This window comes from Quercus lobata, chromosome 11 (genome assembly GCF_001633185.2).
Source record: "Quercus lobata isolate SW786 chromosome 11, ValleyOak3.0 Primary Assembly, whole genome shotgun sequence".
In the NCBI taxonomy this organism is placed as follows: Eukaryota; Viridiplantae; Streptophyta; class Magnoliopsida; order Fagales; family Fagaceae; genus Quercus; species Quercus lobata.
In genome coordinates, this window is record NC_044914.1 from 30,505,509 (window position 1) to 30,527,133 (window position 21,625).

The 21,625-nt window shown below is 35.8% G+C and overlaps 1 protein-coding gene across 1 annotated transcript; it reads right to left on the reverse strand.

Annotated features, from left to right (window-relative positions):
- Positions 1-15,875: 15,875 nt before the first annotated feature.
- Positions 15,876-16,529, reverse strand: LOC115966706. Its single transcript, XM_031085879.1, has one exon. It carries the CDS (start codon positions 16,527-16,529, stop codon positions 15,876-15,878), a length of 654 nt encoding a protein of 217 aa, XP_030941739.1.
- Between the last annotated feature and the right edge of the window lie 5,096 nt (positions 16,530-21,625).

Sequence of the window (21,625 nt, forward strand, 5' to 3'; positions counted from 1 at the left end):
TATCAAGAGTGTAAAGTACTTATATAAATATAAGTATAAAGGCCCAGATCGTGTCTCTATGGAAGTTAGACCAGACCCAAATTATGATGAGGTCCAACAGTACATTGATGCAAGATGGGTATGTGCTCCAGAGGCATGTTGGAAGATATTTTCTTTTCCTATGTATTAAATGTACCCTGCCGTTTTTTGTTTGCAAATTCATCTTCCAGATAGACAACAGGTACGTTTTAGACCACATGAACCTATTGCTAATGTTTTGGAGCAAAGTAAAAATACAATGCTCACTAAATTTTTTTTATATGAATATGATTGATCATGATGCACGAAATTATCTATATAGAGAGTTCCCTGAGCATTATTGTTGGGATTATAAAAACAAAACATGGACACGAAGAAGATCTCATAAAAAAGTAGTGGGCAAGATATATACTGTTTCACCATTTGATGGAGAGAAGTTCAATCTGCATGTTCTTCTTAATCATGTCAAGGGGCCAACAGGATTTGATGATTTATTGACTGTGAATGGGATAACATATCCAACTTTTAAGCTAGCAGCTAAACAAAGGGGTTTACTACAGAATGATAACAGCATACGGCAGTGTCTGCTTGAGGCAAGAAACATTCAAATGTCGTCCGCTTTAAGAAGATTGTTTGCAACAATATTGGTATTTTGTTTACAAATTGGAGTAAAAGAATTGTGGAATGAGTTCTATCCATATGTAGTAGAAGATTACCCATCAACATCTGTTACAACAGAGACACAAATAAACTTCTCAATGATTTAGAGGCATTACTCTTGCAACATGGAAAGCATATAACAGAGTATGATTTGCCGATTTCAACTGAAGAATGTGGCAATAATTTAGCTGTACCAAGACTCATACAAGATGAGCTAACTATTCCCAATGTAGATGAAGAACTCACTTTAATTGAGAAGTTGAATAATGACCAGAGAGTTGCATATGAGACAATCATGACAGTTATTGATCGTAAGGAAAGCTTGATATTCTTCATCGATAGGCCAGGGGGAACTGGGAAAACATTTTTGTATCGCATAATATTGGCAACCTTGAGAAAAGCCGGTCACATTGCAATTGCCACAGCTACATCTGGCATAGCAGCAACATTACTCCCTAGTGGAAGAACAACGCATTCCAGGTTTAAGATTCCTTTAACTCCCGATGCTTCATCTACTTGCTCAATAAGTAAACAATTGAACTTAGCTGAACTTATTAGACGCGCCACCATAATTATTTGGGATGAAACCCCAATGGTAAATCGACATGCACTCGGATCTTTAGATAGAACATTTAGAGATATAGCCTCTGAGCACGCGTTCACGCACGTACTCAAAGGCTCTTTTATTTTTTGTGTAAGGATTAATTTAGAGCATTTATTATAATTTATGATTACTACATTTTCCAATCACAAAAAAAAAAAAAAAAAAAAAAAAAAAAAAAAAAAAAGGGGTGTGATGAGTATTATGTGCAGTGAAATAATTTTTCATCACACCCCTAGGTTTTTTTTGTGATTGGAAAATATAATAATCTCAAATTATAATAAATGCTCTAAATTAACCGCTACCCAAAAAATAGAAGAGCCTCTGAGCACTAAACCGAATGCTTATAGTATTACAAATTTAAATTGAAAAATTAACATAAATTTTAAAAAATAAGAACTCTCTACTCCAATGACTATAGCTCATCACTGACACCCTTCCATCTCTCTCACCACTATTAATGCTAACAACTATGTCGTTGATGATCAGCTACAACACTGCCCGGGCTCAACATCTTTGGAGACAATGTTAGCCTCATTTTAAAAATGGGTCACTCACCTGAGAAATAATAAGAAAAATTTTAGACGTTTGCAAACCAAATATTTTTTACAAACTCCTAGAACACGTATTTAACCACAAAAGCAACAGACTCAACTCACCACATTCCCCAAATTATGAAATGCAGAAATATAAAAGAAAAAAAAATGAAGAACAATTAGAGAAAAAAAAAAAATATATATATATATATATATATTTAAAGCAAGAACCAATACCGTAAAATTAAAACAAAATAGATATTAAAGAGACTAAAAAAAATGAGAAGAGGTTGTTCGGTGGGAGGACATTACAATTACCAAAGTCAAGTAGATGAGCGGATTCGGAATGGCTTTAGATCTAGACTCTAGAGTGGCAATAGAAAAGAAGAATGGCCTAGATCTGCTTTCTCTCCCCACTGGCCAAATCTCTTTTTGGCAGCCTCTTCTTCTCTCCACGTAAAAACAAAATAGATACAGAATAAAAAAGAGATGAGAAGAAAGTGCAATTTTTTAAATAAAAAATTTGTTAGAGAAGAAAGTGCAGTTATTTTGCAGTATAGCTGCATAATAACTGATCAATAGTGGCTAGTGGAGAAAGTGTGAACTGCGAAGAAACTGAAAAGGAACTAATGACAAATGTATTTTACAATGAATTTGGTTTACAATTTGTTGTAAAAGGAAAAAAAAAAATTTGAGTTTAGTAATTGTATAAGTGGAAAACGTAGTTGGCAAATTAAAAGCAATTTTTCAGGAGTGAATCATGGTAAATCTAATCGGTTAAAAAAAAGGGGAAAATGATTTTGTTAATTAAAAAAGTTGAAAACGTTCAATCAAAATAAAATAAAATAAAATAAAAAGTGGAAAGTTATCAAAAAAAAAAAAAAGGAAAACTAATGTGAGAGAGAAATGGGGAAGTGGGAGAAAAAACTTTTTTTATTTTAATTTTTTAATTTATCTAAAAATTAGGGTTTTTTAAATTACTAATTTTACATGTTTAACCCTATAATTTTAGCCTTAGAATGAATTTGAGGGTATTTTGGGTATAAAAATTGAGGAATCCAAATAGGAGAAACCCCTTAAATAATAGTATAGATTATGGAAGTAAATTTACCTTTTGGTGGGAAGATGCTAATTTTGGGTGGAGATTTTCATCAAGTACTTCTGGTTGTTCCAAAGGGTATAAAGGCAGAAATGATTGATGCATGCATAGTCAAGTCCCCATTATGGAAAGATGTTAAAGTGTTACATTTGAAGCAGAATATGAGGTCTATCAACGATGAAGAGTTTGCTGAGTATATACAACACATTGGTGAATGGATTGAACCATATATAATGGATGATTTGATTAAACTACCCCTTTCAATGGCAATGCAATGGGAGGGTCAGCATTCTATATACAACTTGATTGATCAAGTTTTTCCAACTTTGCAAGAACATGCCAATGATGCAAGATATATGGTTGATAGGGCTTTGCTAACACCTATAAATGATGTTGTTGAATAGCTTAATGCAAAGATAATTTCACAGTTTTCAAGAGATGAGTTTACGTTACATTCTTTTGATGAGGTTGAAGGAGATACTCAACATCTATATCAACAAGAATTCCTAAATTCTATATCTTTAGGGGGTTTACCACCACATATACTAAGGCTAAAAAAGGTGCTCCAATTATGTTGCTGCGTAATATAGATCCAAAAGCTGGATTATGTAATTAATGGTAAAAGATTGATATGCCGGGGATGTTTTAACAACGTAATTGACGCTGAAATTTTGACTAGACAATATGTGGGTACATGCGGTTTTTTGCCAAGAATCCCTTTGAAGACAACAGAAAATGTACACCTACCATTTGTAATGATCAGACGACAATTTCCTATACGTTTGAGCTTTGCACTTACAATAAACAAAGCGCAAGGTCAGAAAATTCCAACTGTTGGAATTTATCTTCCTGATCATGTTTTTAGTCATGGCCAATTATATGTGGTCTTGTCAAGGGAAGTCTCCCAACCCACCACAAAACTATTGGTGCAAAAAGAAAGGATACTTGAGGAGGAAGGTGTTCACACAAGAAATATTGTGTATAAAGATGTTTTGTTCCCTTCATCATAGGTATTAATTAACAATTGAAAAGAACTGTCTTACATATAGATTTAATTTAATAATTTACAAATTTTAATGGTTATGCTATCTTCGTTTTAATATTTCATTTCTTGAAGTTTTTTATATATGCAATTAATTGGTAACAGGAAGGATGCCCAACTCAAATGTGAGGATTGAGTCCACTATGCTAAATAATGGAGTGCATGCTATTCCTACTGCTCATTGGGAGAAGTGGAAGGATGATCAATCAATATCGAACATGGAGGCCATTGATAACAAGGTATATTTCATTTTAATGATATCTTTAATCAGCATCCCTTTCTATTGTTTTATCAAAATTAATATTAAAAATGTCATGCTACGTATGGGTTAGATTTGAAAATTGCAAATTTATTCACCTGGTTGGGGATTCACTATTCGAGCTGACAAGAAAAAGCTTTGGAAAGAAGTGAAACGAGTTTTAGAGTCACAAGAATTGGAAAGGTGTGTTACGCTATTTTTTAAAATAGGAGAATAACTAAATGATAATCTTAATATACAAACATTTTTTTTCTTCATTTTGAATTTTCAAGAACAAAGACAAACAAAAAATCACTGTCAAGAGCAATGAGTTTTCCAACATCCATAAGAGTAAAGACAAAGGAAAAATGAAGGATGATATGATCTCTAACACTTATGCCAACAAAGACAAACAGAGAATGAAAATCAAGGACAATGTGGTTTCCAACATCCAAGAGCAAAAAAAGATATGAAGAAAAAAAAACCAAGAACGATGCAATCTTCAACACCCAAAACAGTAAAGACAAACAGAAAATGAGAGTCAATTATGATGCGATAATAAAACAAGTACAAATCATTACCACGTCTACTTTTTCTTTTCTTTAAAAAAAAAAAAAAAAAAACTTCATTACATAGTTTTTATATAAATTTAAAAAAAAAAATTGGAAATTAAATGATAGTTCTTCAAGTCCCAAGCTGAAGTAGACCATTTCACATTCATGGAGCTATGCAATATCATAACAAGGTCAGTTCAAATATTTCATCTTACAAGTTTATGTTTAATGTTTATTGTGGTGATCATTATTATGTACGTTTTAAAGTCTCTATTAATAATACAAACTAACACATTTTGTATCATAGGTTCATGGCAAATATTGCTGGAAAGCAATTAGATTGTGAAACAAATAGCATTGCCCCACCAACTTCTCCACTGTAGCCGGCATAATATTAATAAGTTCACTTATTCCAGATGTAGTGCATTATTTTACAGTTTTACCTGATGTAAATATTTCAGTTTTCTACATTGATCCATCAACTTCTTCATAATAGCTTTTGTAAAGGTCATCACATGTATTTTGTAAATAGTTTTATTGTTACAATTTTATTATGCATTTTCAATATATGCACTATTTATAAGATTTATTCAAATGATCTTTTTTTTTTCCTCCCCCTAAAGGTTAATACTAAATTATTGCATCAGCTTCCAATCAATAACACGTTGGTTACTACAAATATATAATTAAAAAAAAAAAGTTGGCAAAAATGGATAATAATTACGGAATACGCGCGTGCTCAGAGGCTTTTCTATTTTTTTGGGTAAGAGTTAATTTAGAACATTTATTATAATTTGGGATTACTACATTTTCCAATCACAAAAAAAAAAAACCTAGGGGTGTGATGAGTGTCATGTGTGGAGAAATAATTTTCCAATCACAATAATTTTTCATCACAAAAAAATCTAGGGGTGTGATTGGAAAATTATTTCTCCACACATGACACTCATCACACCCCTAAATTTTTTTTTTTTTTTTTTGATAAGAAGACTGAAAACTTTATTAAGAACTTGATGAAATTGTAACATCATGGATAAGAGCTTGCTCTAGAAAGCAAGGAGTCTCTTGAATCCAAGCAATAAAATCAACTATGCCACATGCATGTTTTGCTAATAAATGCGCTGGTTGGTTGCCCTGTCTCCTAACATGAGAGAACATTACCCCATGAAATTCCCTACACATTTCCTGCATTCCTTGTACTACAGCAGCCACAGAAGATGGTGGGTTGGATGATTCACATAAAGCATGGTGAATAATGAGAGAATCTCCTTCAATAATAAAGTTGTGAATACCTACATCTCTTGCAAACATCAGCCCTTGCTCATACGCCATATCTTCTGCCTCCACAGCGCCCAGCGGAGCAAATATCTTTTTACTCAGAGCCGCTTCAAGCCTACCTTTTTCATCTCTAATGATCACTCCAACACCCACTGCTTTTTGATCCGCAAAGACCGCACCGTCAACGTTAATTTTAAAAGTGATTGGAAAATATAGTAATCCCAAATTATAATAAATGCTCTAAATTAACTCTTATCCAAAAAATAAAAAAGCCTCTGAGCATGCACATGAGCGCGTGCTCATAGGCTAGTATATATATGAAACTCTTAAAAGTAACCCTAATTCTTGTTAAGCAAGAAATAATGCTAAAAATGGGAAAAATCCCACAAAAACTGTAAAATTGATAAACTAACGTAAGCTAATACTAACGGTAAGCTAATATTAAGGGATTTTATTCTGACTTTTTATTCTAAAGTTAATAAAAAAAACATTATCCCAAAAAAAGAAAATATTTAGAATATCATAGGTTACGACCATAATGCATTAGTTTTAAGCTCTACTGGCTATGAGGATTTCTATTATATTTTTTTTTCACCATTCGAGCATCTTGGATGCCTTGCAATTTAAGAGCTTCTTGGGTTGCCCATTCTACGATATATTTCTATGCTATTGCAATATATTTAGACCTAACTAGATGGGTTTCCAACCTATTGATGCCTTTATTAATTGTGGTAGTAGAACTACTACGAATGCAACATAATTGCAGCTATAGTTTAAGGTTTGAGAAAATAAAAATAATACCTTGTATCTGATTAGGGTTTAAGAGAATTAAATTAGACATTTCAGAATGAAAAACCACAAAGAAAAAAAACCTTTTGCATAAAAAAAATTAGTATAATAATCTGACAACATGTTGGTGGTTTCTAACAAGGTTTTTGGTAAAATATAAGCAGAAGAAGAAAAAAAGGAAGAAATTTTATTTTATTTTATTTTATTTTGTTAAAAAGAAAAGGTGAGCAAAATGATACTGTTGGTACCTAAAGTTTATTTAATTGCTGTTAGTGGTGTTATTTATATGGCTAACAGAATAGTGACCTAGCAATTTTTTTAATAAAAAAGGTACAATATTTTTTACACGTAAGAACCACGACCCAATTCCAAATTAAATCTGAAAATTGATATCCCAACCCGGATCCAAATTAAATCCCATCCTTATCTAATTCTGAAATTAAAACTGAAACGTACGAGAAGGTGGCCTAGCCCGCAACACCGCCTCCCTCTTCCAGTGAAAGTGGCGTCCTCACTCCACACCCTAGCTTTTCTCTTCAAGTTTCCATTTGTCGCTCAAATTATAGTACCGATTAATTGAATGCATCTCATCTGTAGTTTAACAAAGTGATAAGTAACGAAGAACCTTATGACTCAATGTCCAATCCCAATATTGGTTTTTGTGTGAAACTTATTAACTTTCCAAGAACAAATAAACACCAACTACCATAGGATTAGCAAAACTACTAGACAAAGGACACCAACTAAATTGAACCCCAAATAGATATTGCCCCACAAAAAATTAAAGCTTTAACATCATCAGCAACCAAATATTAAATTGTATACGCTTGGTCCCAAAAGTGTCCAACCTATCAAAGACACAAACACAAACAAAAAAAGAAATTCATACACAATCATACACATTGGGTCTAATTGGGTTGCACAACTACTAAGAGAGAATAAAAAGTGTAATAGTTGAGATGAGTTGGCTAGAGCTGGGAGGAGGGAGTGGTGATGAGTGTGTGGGAGAGGCTTTGCCAATAGTGGCAGTGGTTGTCGCTTGGAGAAGGATGGGTCGCGTGGAGGGCGAGGCCACCTCTTCGGTTGAGGGAGGTAGTGTTGCGGGCTAGACCAACTTCTCTCTCATGAGTTTCAGTTTCAAAATTCGATTAGGGATGGGGATATTTGGAACCGGGTTGGGATTTCAATTTTCAAATTTGATTTGGAACTCGGTCTATTTGGTTCTTACATGTAAAAAATATTGCAACTTTTTATTTTAAAAAATTGCCACATCATTAAAAGAATGCTAAGTCACTATTCTGTTAGCTATATAAGCACCACCACTAACAGCTGTTAACAAAAAGACTAATACAACTCATTTTTAAAACTTAAAGCAACAGTAGTGCTTACTTGAAACTTCACGGATTGATTGCGCTCATAGGATAAATTTTAGAGACTATCAGTGTAGTTTCACATATTTGAGGAAATTTTTTTTTTTTTTTGGGAGGAAAACTTGAAAAAAAAAAGGTCTTAATGAGTTTTGATTTATTATTATTATTATTACTACTTTAATTCAATTAATAAAGTCTCTTATGGTCAAAAGTCTTTCTAAAAAGGCAAATTATTATTTTAATTCAAAAATTGAGCCTGAGTGCCAAAGGTCTTGTAGCTGAATTGGCACCTCCCCATGTACAAAATGCTTAGGGGTCTAGGGGGGAAAGGGTTCAAACTACGGGGTTAAGCATGTTGTAATTATTTCTCAAAAAAAAAAAAAAAAAAAATTGAGCCTAGGTGCAATATCAAATGTCTTCCACCAAAAAAAAAAAAAAAACAAACAGGTATTGAGATTTAATTAAGTTTGGGATTTAAACTCTTCATACTACATAAAATATAGTAGAAGAAACTCATGTTATTTGCAAGAAAGAATCTCATATAAAAACACACATAGAGAGAGAAAACCTACATAGGGAAGAGTAAAAAAGAACAGCAGCAGAAGCATATTGTTGCAAACCCTGAATTCAATAAGAACCAGAGAATGAAAACCATGTAGTAATAAAATGCATGAGAGAGAGAGAGAGAGAGAGAGAGAGAGAGAGAGAGAGAGAGAGAGAGAGAGAGAGAGAGAGTACCAAGGGATTTGAAACATTGGAAGAAAAAAATAACGAAAAGAGATTGAAAAGCAGTATCATGAGTAGAGGCAAAACATAAATAATATATGAGTCATGCTAAAGAGTGCCCTCATTGATAATCTATTTTAGGAAAGTTTTGTTACAACTTTTATGGAAAATGAAAAAAACTATCAAAATATTAATTACTTTTTTTTTCACTTCCTATAAAAACTTTCTTTAAATGGATTATTAACTAGTTCTCTTAGGACACTCGTTAGCATTTCCCATAATATGTATAGAATGAGACACTCTTTACATTTCTTTCAAAACATTTTTCAAAATATAACTTTTTTTTTTTTTTTTTTTTTTTACAATGAAAAGTGCATTAAGTACTATTTATATGTAAAAAAGAAATTGAGAATTAAAAATAGTTTGGCAAGGGTTTTGAGAGAGAGATTTGGGAATTTTAATGGTGGTGAGGGATTTTGGAATTGGAGGTTGGTCGGTATAGATAGAAAACTAAACGGTGGTAATAAATGTGACTGTTGGTTTTTGAAATGTGCATGAAATTAATTTAGTATTTTATAGGAACATAGTATATCGTACCAAAGGCTAAATTGCTCTCACTGTCCCCCTTTGATGTGTGTTTTGTCTAATTATATTATGTGCAGAGAGAGCCAACAATTTTTGTTCAAATGTAAAAAATTTTGGGCAGAAGAAATGAACTTGTATCTCACTTTTAATCGCGTGTTGCCATCGCAATGGGGCAAGTGTGCAATGGAGGCATTCAATCTGAGTCGAGTTTGTGAAATTTTTAATGATAAGGCAGTGGCGGCTATAGGAATTTTGTTTAGGGAGGTCATTAAAAAACTTAAATGAAAAAAAATTAATAAAAAGAGAACTTGAATATATCAAGTTATCGACCAAAAAAAAAAAAAAAAGCTTTACAATTTTTTTCTACAAGTTTTCAAATTTTGAATTGTTACATGATAATTCATTATGAGTATTTATTGCCATTATGGGTAGCTATGACCATTTTATTTTGTTAAATTTGTCTAACATTTTTATTTTTATTTTATGCAGTTGTTATTATCTATTTGTCTTTGTTTTTATGAAAATATTTTAAACTAAATGAATAAACTCAACTCATTGGCTTTGTATTAATTATTGACTCACAGAACCTCACTCATTTATACATAAATAATATACTACGTGTTTATTTAACCAATCAAATACTTGAACAATCACTAACTTTACAATTTTTTTTTCTTGTATTTTTCTAACTTTTTAACAAAAAGTTATTATAACATAATAACAATACACACATATGCAACAAACCCTCTCTATTTCCTAATTACTAAATTATATAAAGTTATATTATATTTAAGGTCATGTTAATGAATGCCTTTAAGACAATTGTTATATTTCCCATGGAAGTGGTGTCAAAACATTTTCCTTATATTTATACTATACACACAAACTTCCACACACATCATTATTTACACAAATAACATTATAAAAAAAAAGTAATGCACACAATCAATATTCGACACACACACATATAATATAAATTTATAATAAAGAGTGACACTTTTTACAATTCACAAACACTTGAAACTCGTTTGGTAATGTTGTTCTAGTAACATTGTTTAAGTATTGTGGAAATACATGTTATGTTATTTAAACAACGAAAACTGTTATTTAAATAACATAACCAAACAGGCCTTACTTTTACTCTTAGAGTTGAAAATACTTGTAATAAAGGTGTATAAAATTTAAGTCAAGGTGTGCATAAATAATATTTTTAAAAATAAATTAAAGTATTAAACTAACAAAAAAATTATGTTATATATATATATATATATATATATATAATTGAAGTCATGAGGTTCATTTGAACCCCCTGAACAAAGTGTAGCGCCGCCCCTGTGATAAGGAAGGGTCCTATTAATGGATACCCTTATTAAAGCATTTGTTAATGGACAATTTTAGTTAATACAACTTTTGTAATAAATATAAAAAGTTGTCAAAAAAACTTCTTTTCCTAAAAAAAATTCTTAAAAATTTTTATAAATTAATGCCCTTAGGATATACTTTAACTTTTTCCATAAAAGAAATATATATACATATATATCATACACATTGATATATACATACATATTTTTTTTAAACAATATTTTAGTGAAAACCAGAGGAGGAACTAGGGGCAAGAGGGGGCAATTGCCCTCTAACTCCTAAAAAATTCTCATATATGCTAGAATTTAGGAAGTAATAACTCTATTCAACCGGAAAAATAAGGAAGTAGGAAATGCTTTGATCATCTTGACACGAAAGAAAAACAAAACAAAAGGCAGTTCTTTAGAAGGAAAGCGTTATGATACCCAAAAAAAGGTCAAAAAAAACTTCCCATACACAGTTACACACTTTGATTTTGTTTTATCTTGGACCTATTCACAGAATCATATTCAGCACTTAGCAAAAGCCCAAAAGATAACGACACTTTTGTGTTTATCCTTTCGTATTTTTTTTTTCTTTTTTGTTTCAAGGGCATTTAAATTGATAGTCTTATATTTTATACAGAATTTTTTTTTTTTTGGAAAAAAAAAAAAAAAAAAAACTTATGTCCTTGTACGGTAATAAAACTATAATAAAGCCTCCATTATTTTTTATTTTCTCCTCCATCTATTGACTTCTCAATTATGAGAAAAGAAGGAAGGCCTTGGCGCCAAGTTGTTCAAGAATAGTGGAATAGAAATTTGAATAATCCGTGAAGAGACAATGGATGGTCCACTAGTTGTGTCCCTTGGATGGCCTTTGAAACAAAATTTATCAACTTTATATCTTTTGTAACTTAGATGAGCATCTTCATACACAACTAAGCAATGTGAGATTTGTGGCTCTTTTATGTGATTTGTATGATTTGATTAATTTTTTATCATTCATATCTTTATCACTCTTTTTGATGGGAAGGACTAAAAAATCCTAATAGAAATGTATAAATAACCATCTCACCACTAAAACTCATCAATCATAAAACACCTGTGTGCAATTTATAAAAGCTGTGCTCGGTAAAGTGTAGCACCTGCACAGCAAAAACAAGAAGTTTGGTTTACATAAATGGGTAATTCTTTTCTCTCTTATATACCCATGCATGTTATGTCATTTTTTACCTAAAAGAAAAATATGCAAGAAACATGAAAAACAAAAAGAATTCGAGTGTTTACAATGAGACACTTATGATCTCTTGCAAAAGTTTCACAAAAATATGCAAGAAACATGAAAAACAAAAAGAATTCGAGTGTTTACAATGAGACACTTATGATCTCTTGCAAAAGTTTCACACACAACACACATACTCTTTGCTACTCTTGATACTATTATATAGGTACAATGCGATTTGATTATCACAAGGAATACATGTGGTAGTATAAACTTACTAAATTGTCTTAACTTGTTTTTGAAAATAAAATTGGTTATACTTGTTTAGTGTGTGTTTTGATCTGGGAATGTTTTGCATCTAGGGTTGTTGATGTGTTTGAGTGATTAACATGCTTCTTTGTTGCTTGATTTGGTGTCTATCTTGGTTGCATTCATCTTATATTGTTCTTCCTCCTTGAAAAACCTTGTTTTTGGATGCTCGATAGAAGCTTAATAGTAGCTCGATAGATACTTGATAGTAGCTCGATACAAGCCTCTTCTATCAAGGATTTCTAGGTTTTTCTCAATACCTCTCGATAGATAGCTCGATCCATCGAGCCTTTTTCTTGAAGTCTTTGTCTAGTCGATAGAAGCTCGACGCCTCCTCAATCTATCAAAGATATTTTGCCGTCGCTACCTCTCGATCTATCGAGATTTTGTTCTCGACACCTACTTGATACATTCTCAATCTTTTTTTTTTTTGATAGATAACGAAAAATTTTATTAAAAAAGTAGCCAACCTGAGTACATTGGGGATGTACTGTGGGGGCAAAAATTAAGAAACAAAATTACAATGATCAAATAAAACTGGAATGGAAGAACAAGTAAAATGCGATAAAGTTACACTCCAAGCAAGGAGAGTGTGACAGAAAAAAGATTTAATCTCTAGCAAGGACCGTTCACATCCCTCAAAACATCTAGCATTCCTTTCACTCCAAATGCACCACATCAAACAATGCGGCACTAGTCTCCAAAGGCCTATATTGCGGTGACATCCAAACTTACCTTGCCAAGATTCAAACACCTCAATTACCTTATGTGGCATAACCCAGTGAATTCCAAACAAACAAAACAACAAAGACCATAACTCAAAAGCTATGGGGCAATGAAGAAGAAGATGATCCACCAACTCCCCACACCTCTTACACATCTAACACCAATCAAGAACAATAATACACCTTTTGCGAAGGTTATCTGTTGTAAGGATTTTATCTAAGGAAGCAGACCATGAGAAAAAAGCTACCCTTGTAGGAACCTTCGATTGCCACACCATTCTCCAAGGGAAAGAAGTAAGAGTAGGAGGGCAGAAAGAAAGATAGAATCCTCTAACCTCAAAACCTCTACTCCTAGCTGTTTTCCAACAAACTTTGTCAGGGCCAACCCCCCTCACAGTCGAAGAGTAGACAATGCCCATAAACCGATCAAAAGATTCTTGCTCCCAATCCTGAGGTGGATGACGAAATCTAACATCCCAATGAATCCTCCCACCAGACCAACCCATCACCTCTGCCACCGAAGCATCTCTTGCCCTACTAAGACAGTAAAGTTCTGGAAAAGCCCCTTTGAGGGTACAATCCCCACACCACACATGTTTCCAAAACTTCCCTCTAGTACCATCCCCCACCTCATACCGTAGGAGTTTAGAAAAGATCAACCAGCCACTTCTAATATACCTCCAAAGGCTAACACCATATGCACTTGTCACCTTTTTCATGCACCAACCACCCCAAACATTCCCATATTTCGCCTCTATAACCTTCCTCCATAAAGCATCTGTCTCTATACCATACCTCCATAACCACTTGCCTAACAAGGCAGAGTTAAAATTTCTCAAACGTCTTATACCTAGCCCCCCAACCTGCACAGGCCTACAAACCTCAGCCCATTTCACCAGGTTTAATTTAGAATCACCACTAATACCACTCCAAAGAAAATCTCTTTGTAATTTCTCAATGCAATTAGCCACCTTCCTTGGAATAGGAAGAATGGAAAGAAAATAAGTAGGTAAGGAGGAAAGAGTACTTTTAATAAGAGTTACCTTACCCCCTTTAGATAGATAAAGCCTCTTCCAACCTGCTAGTCTCCGCTCCATCTTCTCTAAAATAGGATTCCATACTGAGAGCTCCTTGAATTTTGCACCTAAAGGAAGGCCCAGATATTTAAAAGGAAGGGAAGAATGCGTACACCCTAATAATCCCACTAGATCATCTAGATTGTGCACATCTCCAACTGGAATCATCTCAGATTTCCCCAAATTAATTCTTAAACCTGAAACCTCCTCAAATCTAGTCAATATCTCCCTTAAAATAACTAACTGATTAGGGACAGCATCACAGAAAATAAGGGTGTCATCTGCGAATAAGAGGTGAGTCACCATCATCGAAATACCAGCCGTATTACCTACATAAAATCCCGACAACTGTCCAATATTTGCAGCCACATCCAACATACAGCTCAAAGCCTCCATGACAACATCAAATAGCAACGGGGATAAAGGATCCCCTTGCCGAATCCCCTTAGAGCTGCCAAAGAAATCTGAAGGACTACCATTAATCAAAATGGAAAATTTAACTATAGAAATGCAATACACTATCCATTTTCTCCACTTCTCTGAAAACCCACAACATTGGAGCATATACATCAGAAAACCCCAATTCACATGGTCATACGCCTTCTCCACATCCAACTTACACAACACCCCTAGAATCCCTGTCTTCAGTCTACTATCAATACATTCAGCAGCAATTAGGACGGAATCCAAAATTTGTCGACCTTTCACAAAGGCATTCTACGAATCTGAAATAAGCCCATGTGCAACCCTTCGAAACCGATTAGCCAACACCTTTGAAATAATCTTGTAAATCCCACCAACTAAACTAATTGGCCGGAAATCCTTAACCTCCATAGCATCAACCTTTTTAGGAATAAGTGCAAGAAATGAGGCATTAAGACTCTTTTCAAACACAGCTTGAGTATGGAAATTTTGGAACACATCCATAATCTCTTTCTTCAAAACACTCCAACAAGACTAGAAAAAAGCCATGGAAAAACCATCCGGACCAGGAGCCTTATCACCATTGAACCCATTAATCACTCCAAACACCTCATTCTCATCAAAAGGCCTATCTAACCAAATAGCATCTTCCTCCGAGATTCTAGAGAATTCCACATCATCTAGGACAGGTCTATGGGTCACAATTTCATAATAAAGCTGCCTATAAAAACGAGAGATACACTCTGCTATGGCCTCCGGATCTAAAGACAATTCTCCATCTACCATAAGCCTATCAATGGAGTTAAATCTCCTGTGAGAATTGGCTACACGATGAAAGAACTTAGTATTCCTGTCACCTTCTCTAATACAAAGAACTCTAGATTTCTGTCTCCAACAAATTTCTTCCAAAAGAGAAGCTTTCTCTAACTCCCCTCGGATCCTTTCCAACTCCAACTTTTCCTCTTCTGTTAGACCACGACTATCCTCAATAGTCTCTAGAACACTAAGATCCTTCCACAATTGTTTCCCCCGTTCTTCTACATTACCAAAAACCTCTACATTCCATTTTTTCAAATCATGTTTCAGAAGCTTTAGTTTGTTAGCCAACACAAAACTTGAAGCCCCATGCAAATGATAAGATTCCCACCAAGATCGCACCCTTTCCACAAAACCCTCATCCTTAAGCCACATATTTTCAAATCGAAACGGCTTCCTGCCCCTATGAAAGGATCCACCTTCCAAGACAATCGGAAAATGATCTGATAAGAGCCTCGACATTCTTCACTGGCAAACAGTAGGGAACTTATCCTCCCAATCTGGAGAGAATAAGAATCTGTCCAGCCTAGCCTTCGATGCAACTTCACGAGAATTAGACCAAGTAAAAGTTCCCCCTTCCAACGGGATATCAATCAGACCTTGCTCTGAAATAAACTCAGAAAACTCAGGCATAGCAGCAGTAAACGCAGTAGCACCAGCACGTTCGGAAGGGAATCTTACCACATTAAAATCACCTCCCACACACCATGGCACATTCCACCAACTGCTCAACCCAGATAATTCCTCCCATAAAAACCTTCTGTCACCCGCTAGATTAGGACCATAAACTCCAGTAAATGCCCATACAAACTGATCTACCACACTTTTAAACTTACAAGAAACTGAAAAACGTCCCACTGCTTCCTCCACTTTGTCCACAACCCGTGTGTCCCACATTAGTAACACCCCTCCAAAAGCTCCACAAGAACCTAAATATGACCAATCAACATGTTGGCCACCCCACAGACTTCGAATCACAACTTTGGTTATCAATTCCATTTTAGTTTCTTGAAGACATACAATATCTGGCCTCCAACTCCTAATCAAATTTCTGACCCGAAGCCTTTTATCCTGCTCATTCAACCCTCTAACATTCCAAGAAATAATCTTCACATTCATTGATACAACACCACAGCCCGCTCACTACTAATACTCCTTCTCTTAGCTGACCCATACTCAACGTTCAAAGAAGTCATTAAGTTTTTCAATTCTCGATGACCCTTTTGCCCCGATTTAACCACCTTCTTCTGACTATCTACCTCATGCCGTTTTTTATCCTTTTTCCTGGCCTCTAAGGCTAACAACAGACCCGTAATTTGCTCCTCAAAGCCTTCCAATGAAGTCCCCACAGATTTCCTAAACGCCTTAATCCGATTGGTTACCCACTGTGATAACTGTTTGCTATCAACTTTCTCCTCACACCCACACTCCTTCACTGTATTGTGTTTATCCTCCAAAGGAATTTCAGTGGCCAAAGGTACCACAACTAGAGGCTCCCCATCTCTCTCCCAAGTCATTGACCTTACATCAACTTCCCACAACTCATCCTCTGACCCAGTAACAACAGACAAAGAATCTAACACACCATCACACTCATCTGCCCAACTAACAATTTGGCCCTCAGTGGCAATAGAGTTATTACCTGGTACAACTTCTCCTTCAATGATTGAGCACTCCGACCCGCTATCTAGAGACCCACTATCTGGAGACCGATAAAGCGACAGTGGAATCACTATCTGCCTACCATCACACAATTCCAGCATCCAATCTTTAGAATTACCCCATGACTTATCCAAATCTCCAACCAACTCCCTAATCGTAGGACGAGAATTAAGGGTCCCCTCCTCGGAGAAGACATTTGGAGAATCAATTTCAACAATTTCTGAAGCAACCTTTCATTCACACCCCACTTGTGACTCAACCGGAGAAGACCAGGACTCCACCGCTGTCAAAACCGACAAAACAGGAAGTTGGGCCTGGCTGATTGACATCTCCTGAGCATCACCGTCACTATTGTTGAGTTCCGCTGGCACCGATATGGACATCTCTGCTACCGTTGTAGACATTTCAGTTGCCGTTGACCCAAAAACAGAGCTCTCATGTTCCGTAAGAGACTTTCCAAGTATGTCTGGCTTTGGGGCTGAAGGACACAATATATTTTTAGCCTCAATCACTTTCGGGCTTGAAAGATTTTGGCTGAAACCAGGCTCAGAGCATTCACCAATTTCAAACACTAACGGGTTAGTCTCACATGGGCCCAAAGAGTCCTTAGTCTCACCAATTAAGGTGTTTTGGGCTTCCAAATCCTTTAGGCCCAAACTGACATACTCAGGAGGTGGAGCTTTAATTCCCCGTGCTACCCATTTAAAGCTACGAAATCCTCCCCTGGCACAATCCCATGAAACACGCCTTCTTCCATTCTCCTTCAATTCCACAACCAATCCTTCCCCTGTCCAGCGTGAGTTCCTGATTTCTCGCCCCTTCCCAGCATTAATGTCATTTGAATTCAAATTAAATCTTAAAGGAAATCTGCTTTTATTCATTGCCGGAATTTTCTCCTATAATTTCTTCCCCACATTAATGCTCTGAAACCTCCTTTTCGCAGCACCCACGACTGTCAGCCAAGCTTTACCGACTTGAAAATCATCTTCCACCACCTAATCACGTGGTTTGCCAACCGGATATTCTATTGCTAACGACTTAGTATGATCGAATCTCGGAGTTTCCGCTATCTTCTCCACTATTCGAGGCTTCTCATGATCATTGGTAACAGGGTGCTGTATCTGCTTCATATCCCTCGCCGGTGCATGACCTTTCACTGCTTCTACAAAAGACCGAGAGGATTGAATCTCTGAATTTCGTTTATGTGGCTGAGCTATAAATTTCGAACCACCCGAAGCATATTGTGTGGGTGCCAACATCCTTTTTAATTCAAGCCCAAAAGCCCTCCAACCTTGTTGAGCTTTGCCTTCAGGGATAATGATAGCTCTCCTTTGCCCGCCTACTTTGAGTTCTGTCACTGCTAGGAATTGACCATAGGTGTTGGAACCACATTGCAACATGTAAGTAGTATTACCTTCTCTGAGTGTAAAAAACTGCTTGGGATTGACTCTGATCACAGAGTGTTCAATATTATTCATAAGCCATTGTGCCGCATTCTTGCTCATGAAAACAGATTGCATGAAATATTTACCCCTTTCAAAAATCCTTAGAGAGAAAAAATTTCCCCCTTCCTCGACCACCAACTGAAAAAGCTTTGATTCAATAAAAAAACTACAGGAACCACCCATACTAATCAGAGAAAAGAAAGAAGAGAACAAAATTTTTCTGGCTAATTTGAGGTAGCCGGGCCTCCTCCTATGTCAATAATCTTGTAGAAAACAATTGCATGCACACACATCATGCAACTTCTCTTGAAGTCTCTTGAAACCCCATATGGTCAATCTCTTGAAGTCAACAGCAACAATTCACCTGGTACGGTAATGCTGTTCTTTTCGGGTTTCTTGCTGAGACTTGTCCCATTTTGTTTGTCCCCATTCTCAATCTATCGAGATACCTGTTTCTATTTATACTCGAAGTTCAACCCAGTTCACTTCTTACTCAAATATTTCGATCTTTCTCTTTTCTCTCTCGATCCAAACCCTTCTTTTCATCACAACTCCTCTCTTCAAGATTTCGGCCTAATCCAAGCTCCAATTCATTGGTAAAAAGTCTAAATCCCTTCTTTTCTTCATTCTTCATGCAATTCATGCATTTTAGACCTAGGTTTTTGATTTTGTTGGGATCTTTTGGGTTTTGTGGTTTTGCTAAAATTTGTGGGTCGGGTCTTGTGAAATTGTTATCATATGATCATGCATTGCATTCTCTTTCATTATAATCACATTTTCATGCATTCTAGAATTATGTGCTTGATTAATCAATGTGAGTGTTGTAGTTTGGATTGGGTTTTTGCCCATGATGCAAATTGTTTTGCATGTCACATGCTCATGCATTTCCATGCATTACACTTCTCTTTCTCTCTTTCCTGAGCATCTTCTCTGCTATGTTGTTTTTCTTCTTTTTCTTCTCTTTTAGTTTTCTGACTATAGCACCCAAGAAATCTGCACCTTCAAATAACCCGATCTCTCATCGTGGTTCTTCATCTTCTTCTTCTCTTCCCTCTGTTACTGATAGAGTTCGATTTTGTGATGTGGACTCCTAAAAGGATTTTGTTGAGAACTTTTGTGACCAAGCAATTCATTCAGAACGCCAAGTCATTCTGTCTGATTTTCCAAACACTCTTCTTCCAGGTGCGTTTAGCTTTCAGGATGGGAATCTCTTTATAAGAAACCTTTGAGGTGTCCCGGCGTGTTTATTTATGAGTTATACTCCAACATACATGCCATCAATACCTCTGCTCCTTAGTTTACCACGGTATTCAGAGGCACACATATTGTAGTTACTCCGAAGTTCCTTTTCGGTATACTACATGTCTCTAGGGTGGCTCATCCAGACTATCTTAGTCACCCTCGTCTATGTACTATCTCTCATGATGAGCTGGCCTCACTATTTTGTGAGGAACGCCATGGTATGGGTAGATACTCTTAATTTCTCCATAACCGAGTTTGCTAATGGTCCAAGAATCCTTAATATGGTGATAACTTTTGTTCTTACACTATGGTCACATTCTAACACTATCACTGAGCCTCGTGCTCGTTTTCTTCTTTCTCTCTTGGAGAATCTTTCTATAGATTTTCCTTCACATATGATAGTATGTATGATAGATATCTATCGAGACACTGCCACACGTGATAAGCTTATCTTTCCTTTAACTATCACATGTATTCTCACACACTTGTACGTCCCTATTCCTTCCTCCCTTCTCTTTTACTCCATAGGTACTATTAGTAAGGAATCTATACGAAGGAGTGATGCACAACTGGCTGCTAAGTGGCCTCGTGTGAAGCCTACTCCAACCTAGTAGGAGGATGTTGCTTTTCGTGCTACGAAGGATGCTGCCTATGCCTCTCGACTTTCTTCATCTTCTGCTCCTTCTTCCTCTTTTGGAGTATAGGCATCTCTTGTTGCCATTCTGGATTAACTTCAACACATGCGTGCCAATTTTGGTAGTTGTCTTGACCATCTTTCTGATGAGATGTGTCAGATGAACACTAGAATTGGTCGCATCACTCGTCGACAGTCTTGTCTTGGCGATTTTGCTTATTCTCCCTCTCCCGAGCCTATTGAGGACTCTTTTGATGGTGGAGATGATGATAATGATGCTTTTGGCTCTTCTAGCGATGATGAGATGACTGTTTCTTAGTGATTCACCTTTTATCACTCAAGACAAAAAGGGGAAGTAGTTTTGGTTATGAGAGAGTAGTCATGTTGTTATGGGGAGAGCTAGCATAGAGTTACACTAGTTAGGGGGAGAGTGTTTTGAGAGATGTGGTGAGGTTTTGTTGTATTTTTTATGGTCTTGTGACCTTTACATACATTATTGTACTTCTTCTCTCTTTATATATGATGATGTATGTTGTTTCACTTTTATTTCATGTGTTGTTTCTTTTCTCTCTTTATACACATGTCTATTCTTTTATATAACTTGTCTATATTTCACACTCGATGCCTTGATGGATCTTGTTTTAGTGTTTCAGTTAAGACAAGTTGCAAGTCTTTCATGCCGTAATCTCTTTTCTTGCAAAGTTGTAAGGTTGAATTTATTCAACCATCTAATTGGCTTTATTCCGTGCCAAATTTGCTTGTAATTCAGTATTTAGTAACCCTGTATTTAGGTGGGTTTGATGTAAGGGTAGTGAGTGAGATAGAGTGAAGATTGCTCAAGAGTGTGCAAGAAAACAGAGACTCGCGGCTGGGACTTGCACGTGACTCGCGGCTGCAAGCCGCCAGAAGCAGCACACGTGCCAAGCATGCTGGAAGATGAACAGTCATGCTAGCTGGAGCACTACAAGACAAAACAGGACAACTGGCCATACGGTCATCTCGCGACTGGATCTCGCGACTTAGTCAAGCCGCGAGGTCAAGCCGCGAGCCACCCCTGTTTTTGTAAAACCTGACGTTTCACATTCCTCTCCCACTCCAGTATAAATACCCCTTTTACCCACGATTGAAAAAGAGCTTCTAGAGAGAATTTTGAGAGAGAAACCCTAAAGAAAAACCAGATTGTTTCACCTACAATCTCTACCTTAGAGACTCTTCAAATTCCTCAACTCTCT

Coding starts and splice junctions, on each gene's coding strand:
- LOC115966706 (XM_031085879.1), bottom strand. CDS start 16,529: ATGAATGTGAAGATTATTTCTTGGAATGTTAGAGGGTTGAATGAGCAG.